Genomic DNA, 12,945 nt, shown 5'->3' with positions numbered 1-12,945 from the left:
TATATCTATTTTAAGTAATAGTTTGAAAGTTTATATTGAAACATTTGTTTAGATTCTTTAGTACTTGTAGAAGATGCGTTAGATGAGGTCATTAGTACAGTATATCATTTGATATGGCCACATTTATTCTTTAAATATTATATTAGGAAAGAACAAGCTATTATTATTAATGTGCACAGTGGGCAGTTGTAAGAGCCATGCAATTGGAGTTACCTGTAGAGGACATTATTCATTGGGTTGAATCCATGTTGTGCTCATTCATTACCCATGGAAATGCCCTCTTTGAGTGTTTCAAACAAACCATATTAGTGAATTCAGTTACATTCACCATTTGCATAGAAAAATAAGTTGTTAAAAACTGGAATTAACTAAATTGGTCTATCGATGATATTTCAGTTGGTTGACACTTGCAGTGAAATCTAGTTATTTCAAAATGAAATGGCCCGAAAAAATTGACTTCAAAATATGAGTTCAAAATGAACTGACTTGTAAAAAGTCCTTATTGGTTTGTGTTTTGCCAGTGAAATCTCGGAGGTATTTCTACTTTTTTGAGCCTAAAAGTTAAGGAAGAGTCCAGCATAACCCCTTTTGGGAATCATATCAACTTGGGAATATTTACATTGTGTATGGTGTGGTTGAGTGATGTTGAGTTTTTGTTTTGAGTAAAGCTTATGTAACATTTTTCCTCATTTACCGGCAATAGATTATGCTGGAAATATTTTAAGAGTGTGTTGGTGCTATTTCTTCAAGTATGAGTTGGCTAATTCCAAGGGAAATTTCATGACGTTTACATTAACTGAATCATTTACTTATGTTCAGGTGAAAGGCATGATCAAGTATTTTCGCAATCTTTAAAGCACTTGGCTGTAAATCAAGGAATTCTGGTTTTAGTTCTAGGCAATTTAAATGAATTTTAGCCTGTAAAATTTCAACATTTTTATCAGTTGCCTAGTTTTCAGAACACTTATAATTTTTGAATTGTCAGCAAAAAGATGGAATTTTATATCATTAATGGAATTGATAATATCAGTGTATAAATTAATAAACAGACTTAATGGGACTCCTGGTAATGCTCTAAATTTATATGAGCACATTTTATAATATCCAATAACTCTATGCTTCTAAAGATTACCGCTTTATCAACTCACGATAAACCATTTATACAATAACATTTGAGCTTTGAAATAAAGAGGGAAGTAGGCACTTAATTCTCTCGAAGTAGGAACTTAACTCAAATACTTTGGTTACTTCCTCTGGGTGGCTGTTATCCAGATGCACAGGAAACCCAAACAAATGATAATTTTATAAGAAATTTTTTGTAGCCTTAAGATGAATGGGAATAATCTATATTAAGTGGATGTATACTCATATATCCACTTAAATGTTTAAATTAAATTGTGTACCTAGCTTTCCATGTTGTTTTTACTTTGAAATTTGAACATGTTAATCTAAATTCTTTTTATAGTTGTATGAGCAATCAGCGAACATACTCCATTTGACTGAATCCAGTGGTGCATCAGTCGCAAGTGGAACATGTAGTGCCTTGCCTGCTACTCCCCACACTCCTCACTCGGTATCATCTCCTAGTCAAGTGGAAACTGGCCAGAGCTCAGGTGGCAGTTCTGAACATCAATCACAAACCCATAATTCGGTTCACTCCCCTGTCAAAGCTAGTTCTGGATCTTCAAATGTTCCCCCAGTATCTCTAATTCAAATGTCTCCCAGTGGTGTCAGGACAATCTCTGGTTTGCCTTCGCTGGCAGAAGAAGAGACTTCTTGTGATAATATTGGTTCAACCATTGGGAAATCATCTATGCCAAAGGACACCCCTGTCCCTAAAGCTGATCCTCCACCACCATCTCATTCTCTCAAAAGTATAGAAAAGAACAAAGCTGTCAGTGAAACTAGCAGTGCTGTTGTACCATTGGGAGGGAATGTGGCTCGAAGTACTGAGGGTGAAAAGTGTGGTTGCACCAATGATACGAAGTTGTCTGTGGTAAATGCTATGGGTGATAAAAGCAGTAAAACAATTTCTGTATCCCATACCATTGGCTCCTCTAGTTGTAGCATTACATCAGAAGTGAAAGCTTTAAGTGATAAGAAGGATAGTTGTCATGGAGTCAGCAGTGGTCCATTAGCAGCTAAGAATATGGGCAGTGCAAGTGATAATGTGGCATTGCTAGGAAATCTGGGTGGAGGTATGAGTGGTAAGAAGTCAATACCAACATGTACTTCAAGTTATTCAAAGGTTGAAACTCCATCAACAAGTTCTGCAGTTCAAATGGGTTGTAACAAGGTGTTAGTGGCCACCCCTGAAAGTAGGGAGGAAAAACAGGAGACTTTAGTTGGAAGCAGTGTTTTATATAGTGGAACAACATCAACCACAAAATCTAGTGGTAGTATGATAGATAAAATGCCATCAGCAGCTAATTATGTTGGTGATACAAGTTCTAAAGTCCTCTCAAAACCTAAAACTAGTGTTGGATCAAGTCATAAAGTATTATCAACCCCTAGTAACATTAATTATGCCACAGATGTTAAATTATCAGCGGTTAATGTGGCTGGTGATAGCAACATTTCAACTGCATCATGTGTTGCTAGTGGTTCCAGTGGTGAGGCATCATCAGCCACTAAAGCACTCAGTGATGTTAGCACCAAAGTTCCGCCAAGAACCAATCCTGTTAGTGATGCAAGTGGTAAAACATCATCTGCGTCCAGTGTTCCATGTCTCTCTGAGAAATGCAATGTGGCCAGCATTTCTGGTGTTGTCTATATACCCCCTCAAGTTCCTACCTCCACGGTATTATCTACAATAACTACAACTTGTTCTGTTGTTGTAACTCAAAGCTCATTGATTGCAACAAAAACTTCTAGTCTCACAAAACCTACCTCATCAGCCATCACCTTGCCTTCTTCTTGTATTATGCCTACCCTCAATGTTAGTGTGAGGTCTTCCTCTGTCTCTCAATCAGCTCGTAATGAAGAAAAAAGTAACATCGTGAAAAGAAAAAGTTTGGAAAAAAAATTGGTCAACAGATGAAAATAGATATGTTACTGTAGGGCTATTGTGTTAAAATCTTTAAAAAAAATTGTTGGGTAGGCATTAGACAAAAAATATAAGCAAATGCCTTAGGTACTTTAAATATTTACTAGATTTTTTATCTGTAAACTTCCTTATAATAATGACAAGTTGAACTTTGTTGATTCATTGTTTAATTCTATAATGCCTTTTACCATTGTTATATGAATAAATGATTTTCATTAATGTTTATCCTTATTTTCATTATTATGTTTTTTGAAAGTCAGACGACCATGGTAACCTTTCTGTTTATTGGATACAGTCTTAGACGTTTTTACTTCCTGGAGTCATCTGTTAGTGAATATTATGAGAAAATGCTGCGCAATGCAGTGGATGTATGAGATATGAATGGTAAGGATTTAGTATTTCCTATGGTGTAGTTTCTGTGGTCAAGGAATTTATGGATGGAGTAAGGGATTTTGTTGGGCTTTATGATTTTGACAGTCAAAACTGAGCTAGTGCAATCCTCAGCATTGAGGCTTGTAGTAGTGTCTGAATCTTCAAGGTGGGGCATATGGATCGTTGCACATAGATTTTTGAAGAATGGGCAAGCACCATTTGGTAAGGGTGAGGGTAATTATAGAATATCACCAATTTAGTGACATTTTTATGTACCAAAACTCTTAAATGTCTTGAAAAATTTAGTGTCAGACCAAGGGTTATGGTAATGCAAAATCCTAATTCAACTTTCCTTATCCTATTTGGTAAGTAGAGTTGAAAGTTCATATTAATTTTGCATTACCTGTAAAATTGAAATGAATTACTATGATAATGAAGCTTCTATTTAAAATTGAATCAAGTGAAGAATTGATTTTCGGTCTGCAGAAGGAATGTGCTCAATCCGGTGAAAGATAGGTGGTGATCTTCAAATGTGAGAGGAGAAATTGCAGAGATTCAGCCTTAAAATTTGTGCCAAACCACAGGTGAGGAATGCTCTGATTTTCCATATGGTTTTGCATTGTGTACAATGATTCTCACCTCTCTGAATACATTCAATGTCTGGTAATGGTGTAGGACTATCATTTTCCCTGGGTTTTCATAACGCATTCCAGGATTGTAAAAATATCTTCAAATGTTACAAGTATGTGTGTAAAATATGTGTTAAATGCATGAGATTTGAAATGTGTCATGGTTTTCCTATGTAACCATATGGCTAAAAGAATGAACCATATTCCATTCCCTGATGGAAGTGTAGACATGATGACCGGCTGGTGGATGTTTGGTGAGCATTGAGCCAATTAGCTTGAAGCCATCCTTGATTTCCACCATGTGAAATCTTTTCTCTTGTATTTCAGCTTACTAAATTTAACAGTGGCATGCATTAATTTCTCTATGCAAACTGGACTCCAATTAAATAATCAAAGACATTTCATATCCATATCTGTATTCATTTTTAACTATACATTATTATAAGTTATTAATATATATAATAATATATATATACATATACATATATATATATATATATATATATATATATATATATATATATATATATATATATATATATATATATATATTTTATATAATGTATAACATTTAGCACTAGTGGACACAGACAAAAGCACACAGAAACACAATAAAAAGAGACTCACTATTTTTCGAATTTTTGGTTTCAAAGAAGAGAGGGACAGAACTCTCAGAGTTCTTTCCCTCTCTTCCTTGATAAAGGTGGTCACGACCACCGAAAATTCGAAAAATAGTGAGACTTTTTTGTGTGTTTCTGTGTATTTTTGTCTGTGTCCACTAGTGCTAAATGTTATATATTATTCACGTCCGTGAGACTTTGAAAAAGTTTTATATATATATATATATATACGATAAAACCATAAACACAGTAATCAACCCGAAGGTCGGTTTAGTAGGTGATGGTAGAGATCACCCAGTACTAAGCCCTGTACGGCGTGTGAAAATTCACACATCGGGGTAGGGGGGCCAGTTCCTTTCCCTGTGCCGGTTATGGTTTCCCTGGTAGACCTGGCACCCAAAAAATCACTTCAGCTTGGGTGGAGCTGCAGGTGCCCAGAGTGCCTTGCCTGGGAGTCGAACCCGGGACCCTCCGGTCAGCATTCCATCACTCTACCCACTGGACTACCGCGACTATATATATATATATATATATATATATATATATATATATATATATAGATTACTGTGTTTATATATATATATATATGTTTATATATTTATATATATATGTTTATATATATATATGTTTATATATTTATATATATATGTATATATATATATATATATTTTTTTTTTTTAAGGTAATCTACCGGTTAAGGTAGGTTTTTGGATGGACACAACTACCAAACAAGCATTTTATTATTCCTAACAAAACAAAAAAATCCATCATCCGACTCTACATCAGGTCCCTCTTCATCTCTGAGTACTTTCTTCCTCCCTTCATCCCGTCCAACATCCCTATCCTGTTCCTTCCCTTTCCTCTTTTGCCCAGCATTCTACCCTCTATCACCGTCTTCAACATCCCACTGCCGGTCAAAACCCCCTTCATCCACTTTTCCTGCCTCCATAGGATTGCTCCCAACAAACCCCTGTCCTCGCCCACCATTTCAAGTACTTCCTCATTTGTTTTCTTCTCTGTCCATTTCACCTTCTCCATTCTTCTCCACACCCACATTTCAAAAGCCTCCAATCTACGTCTATCCTCCTGTTTCAATGACCATGTTTCCGCGCCGTACATAGCTACGCTCCATATCAAAGTTTTTACGAGTCTTTTCTTAACATCCTTACTCAATGTCCCTGTCATCAACTCCCTCCTCCTTGTGAAAGCCTCTTTGCCTAGCGCAATTCTTCTCCTTACGTCCCTACTACTTTGACCGTGTTGGTCCAAAACACTACCGAGATACGTAAACTGTTCTACCTGCTCTAGTTTTTGCCCTCCTATTTTAAATGTTAAGCTTGGCCTTTTTCTTTCTAGAAAATCGCATAGCCTTTGTTTTACTAATGTTGATTCTCATCCCATACCTGTCGCACTGAATTTCCAATTCACTCAGCAATGCTTGCAGCCCCTTGGCTGACTGACAAACTAAAGCTTGGTCATCAGCAAACCTAACTGATTTTACGAATTCCCCGCCCACTTTCATTCCTACCTCGAGTCCTTCCCATGCCTCTTTGATCATTTCCTCTGCATACAGGTTGAACAGCAATGGTGATAATGGGCAACCCTGCCTTACACCCCGTCCTAACACTGCCCATTCTGACTCCCCGTTTCCCACCCGTACCTGAGCAGTCTGAGACATGTACAGGTTGCGGATTAGCCTCCTTTCCCTCCAGTCTATACCTATTTTCTGCAATATACTCATTAGTTTTCCCAATTCACTCTATCAAACGCTTTTTCGAAATCTACGAAACAGGCAAATACCTCCTGGTTGTGTTCTATATTCCTCTCGTTTAATAATCTCATTACTGCAATGGCATCACGCGTCCCTCTCCCCTTCCTAAACCCAAACTGATCATCCCCTAAGTAATCATTTGCCCTACTCTCTATCCTTTTGTTGATGATCCTGAGAACAACTTCAGCTGCGTGGGATATCAAACTTATCATCCTGTAGTCCTCACATGATGTAGCCTTTACCTTTTTCGGAATAAGAACTAAAACGGATCTCACAGTCTTCCGGCCAGATTCCTTCCTCATAGATACTACGAATCAGCCCATATAGCCTCTTCCTCCCACATTTTCCTAAGTATTTTAAAAGTTCCACGGGAATGTTATCTACCCCCACGGCCTCATTTAGTTTCATCTCCCTTAATGCCCTATCTATCTCATTGTCTAGTATGCCTGGACCTAAGCTGTCTTCCTCTACGTCATTTTCTTTTTCAATGTCTAACTTTGTTGGTCTGAGTTCTTTTCTATACAGTTCTTCTATATACTCCTTCCATCTCTCTTGGATCTTTCTTGCGTCAACTATTACCTTACCCGGCTTATCTCTAACTGTTAGCAGAGCTCTTCCTTTCTTACTTCCCGATAACGATTTAACTTTGCTGTACAGCGCACCGATTTCACCCTTCCTCTGGAGACTCTCCATATCCTCGCACTGCGTCTTCCACCAGGCTTCTTTTGCTTTATTTGTTGCCCGCCTCAATTTATTGTTTAATTCTTTGTACTTCATTTTGCCTAACTCTGTATTTACATTCTTCCATTTTCGTCGCTCATCCATCTTTGTAATCATCTCATCCGTGATCCATGGTTTCCTAGTCCTTTTAGTGTTAACGGTTCCAATAGTGTCTTTTGCGGCTTTAGACAACCCTTTCTTGAAACTTTCCCATTTTTCTTCGATAGTACTTAGCTCTTTACCATCCTCCATGATTTTCTCTACCGCCTGTTTGTATTCCTTCCTTTTCAACCCATTTAATGCTTCTACATTCCATTTTCTAACTCGCCGCCCCTGCCTTATCTTTTTGAAACGTACGCTACATTTCATAACAACTAAATTGTGGTCTGAGTCCGCATCTGCTCCCGGGAAGCTGTGGGAATTTATCGCACTGTTCCTAAACCTGTGTCTAACCAGGATATAATCTAGCTGATATCTTCCTGAGTCACCTGGCATTTTCCATGTATACCTGCGTCTTTTGTGGTGTCTAAACCAAGTGTTGGTGATGACTAACCCCTGTCTCCTGCAGAACTCAACTGCTTTCTTCCCGCGGTCATTCCTCGCGCCTAAACCGTAGTCCCCCACCTCATCACCATCTCTTCCTTCGCCTACCGTTGCATTCCAATCCCCCATCACTATCAAATGTTTCCCTGCAGGAACACACGCGATCATGTCCTCTAACTGATCGTATATCCTATCGACTTCTTCTTCCTTACGGTTGCTCGGTGGCATGTATACCTGAATAATAACTAAGTTCGTCGGTTCTGCTTTTATCTCCACTAGTAGTATTCTATCCGTTACCTGCTCTATGTTGACTACGCTTCTCCCTACCTCTTCATTTAGTACAATGGCAACCCCTAGTTGGCTCTCGTCCCCACCGCTGTATATTATTCTATACTTATCACTCCAGTAATCCCCGCTATCTTTCCATCTCACCTCGCATAGACCTAAAATATCTATATTTCCCCTTTCCATCTCTCGCTTAACATTCTCCAATTTCCCTGTCCTCATCATTGTCCTAACATTCCACGTTCCTATTCTAACTAATTTGGTCTTCTTCTCCTGCGTCTTCTGTCCTGCTGCTGCTGGTTTTCCCTTGCAAGGGTTTCGTGGGATGACAACCGCGGAAGCCTTGCCTCCCCCGCTGCTGGGCACGACAGACGGCCGATTGGGCCCAGCCCCGTGGTTGCCAGGACTCAAAATATCTCTATTGTCCATCATATTTTTCTAGGGAATGATAATTGAGGTGGTTTCCTGTTGCCTTCCTCAATAGTGTTTTTAACGTGACACCATCACTTACTGGCCGCCCCACTGGGGTCAGACGCCATTGCAGCCACCTCACTGAGGTACAGACGCCGCGTGGACTACCTTTCGTCTGGCTCCTAACCTTCGACCTATCTGGCATGGGTGACCCTACCAGGAGCAATTTTTATTACTCCCGCCAGCACAGCTCTAGGGGTCATCGGAACGCACAAGCCCTTCCACCACGTCAAGGTTGTAGTCCGGGGAGGTATATATATATATATCCCTCCCCGGTACACTTCTGTGTTACTTCGACGAAATCATATATATATATATATATATATATATATATATATATATATATATATATATATATATATATATATATATATATATATATATATATATATATATATATATGATTTCGTCGAAGTAACACAGAAGTGTTGAATAACAAACCTGAACAGCAACAAGAAACAAACAATATAAGAACACATAAAAAGATCACTCACACATTATTTCTTGATCATTTCAACAGAATTCAGCTCCATCTTCATCGGAAGAAATAGAAGTAATGACTGCTGGAATAGGAGAGGTGAGGGGTGCAAGAGAAAGGGAAGGGGGTCAGGGGAAGGGGGGAATGGGACGTGAGAGGAATGGTTGGGGGAGATGAGAGGCTAGAGGGGAGCGGAGATAGGGAAGGAGTGAGAGGGAGGAGGTGGAATGGACACATAATCAGAAAAGAAAACAATCTGCTTACCACAACTATTGCAACATCCGAGAAACAGGTTTCAACTTACAAAGTTGTAATCAAGACACTGCAAGTCGAAACAAGGCCATGCACGCCAAAACTCATGTGGAAGAACAAAGTATTCACCTCTCCAATATGAATTGCTTCCACAAAGTGACTATTCAGACCATTGTCACTAGTGAATGCCATTGAGACCCGGATGCTGATAGGCCATACAGAGCCAAATGAATGCCATTTCAAGAATTTTAAATTCTATATGGTTATCGGATGTAGGAAGGGAGCTAGGATGGAAACATTGTAACACTGGTTGAAGGGAGTCTTATGATGGGAAGCATGTTTAGGGATGGGGAGATCCGCGGATGGGGAGGAGGGATTGCACAAGCGTGGTGGTTGTTAATCCTAAGGTTCAGGGATGTGGAACATTGGCCTATGTAAAAGGCTGGGCAGAGTTTACAGGTCAGAAGATAAAAAACATTCTTGGAAGTGCAGGAAGTCGGGTAAGGGTGGGAGAGAGTTGAAAGCTGGGGAGGAGTGGTGAAAATAGGGCAGGTTTTACATCTTCCACAATGACATGGAGTTGGTATGGCTCTGGGGGTGTGAGGGGATTTTGAGAGCAGCTTGGTGGATTTGAGGATATCTGCTGGGTTGGCCAGCCGTTTGAAGGTGACAGGGAAGAAGGTTGGAGGAAGTGTTGTGATTTTTGAGGATGGGGAACAGGTCTTTGAGGATGAATTTGAGGATGAGACTGAATGCCTGGGAAGTAGGTATTACAGATTGAGAGAAGGTGGGAGTCTGTGGTTGAGGCAGGCTTGGAGGTGTAGGATTGTTTGAGTGTTTTTTTATGGAGGAGAATCTGTGTATCCTTGTTGGAGGAGGGAGTGGTGAAGGTTGTTGAGGTATTTGTTCGGGATGGTTGCAAATATGGTGACCGTGGATAGAGAGGGAGTAAGGGAGGAGCACTTGGTATGGGAGGGGTGACAACCGCTGTAATGAAGATATTGCTGCTTATTCGAAGGTTTAGTGTGGACAGAGGTCAGGAATTTGTTATTGCTGAGGGAAATATTGACATCAAGGAAGGTGATCTGAGAGGATGAAATGGTCGAGGTGAAAGACAGAGATGAGGAATCATTGAGTTGGGAGAAGAAGGAATTGAGGGAATCTATACTATGTGGCCAGAGTAGTAAGATGTCATCAATGTATCGGAGCCACAGAAGGGGTTGCAGAGGATAATTGGAAAGGAAATTCTCTTCCAGGACACAGAGGTGGAGGTTTCACATTCCCAGCACCGAATTTCTCATTGATCTTTCTAATTTCATTCTCACCTGCAACTCCTTTTCTTTCAACATTAACTATTACCTCCAAATAAAGGGCTATGCCATAGGAAGTAGATTCAGCCCTTCATATGCAAAATTTCACCTCGGTGTCCTGGATACATCCTAATATTTCCTCCACTTGCAACCGCCCTCAATGTAAAACTTGTCTACTTATTAGATCTGCTCCCCTCTCCCCACATCTCATTGCCCCCTCACCTCCTTCCCACTCTGATTGCCTCTCATAAAACATTATTTATCTTTTGTCATGCAAACAGTGCACTTCATTTTACATAGGCGAATGCATTGCCCCCTTATCCATTCCAATGAACAATAACCGTTACTCCTGCAATTCTGCCTCACTCTCTTCTCTTCCTATCCCTTCACACGCGAATTCCTACAACCTTTCATTCGATCAGTGTTTTGCTCTTAGCATCCTAAAATCCCTATCCAATTCAGCCACCAATATAGAGGTGAGAACTCGAGAATCCTATATATATTAGCTTTCTGATCTTTCAGAATTCCCACCCTTAACCGCCATCTTTAATTTCCCTCCCAGCATTCCCTCCACACCTCCCCTCCCCCGCCCAGACCCCTAACCGCTCTTGGGAAAATTTTCAGTCTTACTTGAAGAAGGCATCGGAGAAGGCCGAAAGCTTAAACAATCTACAATGTGAGTGTCCTTTTAAGTGCTACTATTTTATTTGTGTTCTATATATACACTCTCACATTCAAACACGATATCCGCCAAACGGCGAACAAATACTCATTTACATAGAAATAGTTGTAAGGAAAAGGGAAGGGAACACACATAAAGGACGAACACAGTAGAAGTGGGGAAGGCGGAATCAAGCAAATCACGAGTGTAAAAATATTTCCTAAACCGGGCCCGGTCCCGGAATGTACGTTTTTCAAGTAAAATGTTGTTACCTATATCAAGTAAAGATAATAAAATTTTGTTTCCCACAGTATTTTTATGTAACTCATGTAGCTGTAACACCCATTTTTGAGGAATTCTTATTATATTTAAGGTTCTTAGATTGTAGAAATTTTTTTTATTCTTTGGGAAACTGTACTTTGATCTTATTCAGAAAAAAAGTTGTTTTTTTAAGATGGAGAATTTTTGCTCTCTGGGTTCTCATGTCTTGCTCTCGTGGGGGTTGAGCGATGAAGGCTATACCGTCAGTACGACGCGACGGCCCAGACCAAAGACGTTAGAAAGCATATCCCTGTGAATATGTGAATGTGTACATCAACTAGCCCGGCAGCTAATCCCCTAGCACTCCTCGCCAATCCGCTACCCTCCGCCCGCCTTAATTCCCCCGGGGCATCAAAAGTAACTTGCCTTGTGGGAATGACTGTATAATGGGGTGCTGCATTTCCTCGAATATCTTCCGCCGCGTACTCACCGCCACCTCGCGTCCTCCCTATAAACCTATCACTTCCGCGAATGCCTCGAGCCGATATGCCTCTCAGTAGGAGGAGCGGAGACCGCGATGAGTCGGATTCACCCTGGTGATCAGCCTGCAGTATGGATATCGCCTGGAGGTCATCGGTGAGTTAAACGCTTATTGCGCTTTCGAAATCAGTACTACTTTTGATTAGTATATGATCATGGAATTAGGAGAAAAATTTTGCCCTTTTGTTGAAAATGTGCTACTCACATATTTTCCGGATGGTAAGGCCAAAGTAACCACTAACCGCTCAGTTATAGAGGTCCCTTCTTATATTATTTTACGAGGATCAGTGTATGAGTTGCGTCTCAAATGGCTGAAAGAAATGAAATAAGAGTAACTCGATAACTATACTACAAATTCAATGGTTGTTTTTATAATTAAAAAGGAATAGTTATTAATGATCCCGAAAGTTCAGAGGGGTGATGGCCAAATACGGGCATTTACCCTTGTACGAGTAGGTTATGTAGCAGTGGTATGGACGAATTTTGTGGGGATGCCAGTGATCGAACAAACTTGAAAAGGATGATGAGCGGATGAAACTTCCTAGTACTAATCCATTTAAAATATTATCGGCCACTGCCAGGTGGTAAAATGGAGGATTAAAGGGAAGCAAACATTCACATGGGTAGGGATACTTTCATGCTACTCTTAGTGGTCAAGGATAAGTTCACAGTAACAGCGTTTAAGTCAAATGAAATCTAAGTAAAAAGTCCTTGCGGAAAGGAATCTCGAATGATACCCGCGTATGGCCTTCCGGCCGAGTAGATCAGAGCCTTTTTTCATATAACTGCAGCATATGTCCATGGGCTAACGGGTGACTACGGGCGAAAAGTTAGTTGCGGCAGAACACAGTCGTGTCCAAAAAAGGATTGGAGTCCGCGGTGACGTCCAATATCAAGAAAAGCTCTCAAAAGTGGCGTTAGTTTATTCACACCCAAACATCCCTCTAGAAAATTAAACATGTCAACTTTCATGAATTGCCGTATTT

General features: G+C 40.0%; 1 protein-coding gene across 2 annotated transcripts in view; it reads left to right on the top strand.

Annotated features, from left to right (window-relative positions):
• The window catches only part of rictor (rapamycin-insensitive companion of Tor), a 52,893-nt gene extending 49,671 nt beyond the window's left edge, over positions 1 to 3,222 (top strand). For both annotated transcript variants that reach the window (XM_071587678.1, XM_071587677.1), the window contains exon 30: positions 1,466 to 3,222. In XM_071587678.1, coding sequence (XP_071443779.1) covers positions 1,466 to 3,040 — 1,575 coding nt within the window. In that variant the 3' untranslated portion in view covers positions 3,041 to 3,222. The remainder of the gene's footprint in view (positions 1 to 1,465) is intronic.
• Positions 3,223 to 12,945: the final 9,723 nt, after the last annotated feature.

This window comes from Hetaerina americana, unplaced genomic scaffold (assembly GCF_022747635.1).
Source record: "Hetaerina americana unplaced genomic scaffold, ioHetAmer1.1.p SCAF_3, whole genome shotgun sequence".
Classification (NCBI taxonomy): Eukaryota; Metazoa; Arthropoda; class Insecta; order Odonata; family Calopterygidae; genus Hetaerina; species Hetaerina americana.
The sequence above is the reverse complement of the archived record's forward strand: the minus strand, read 5'-3'. Positions and strand labels throughout refer to the sequence as shown.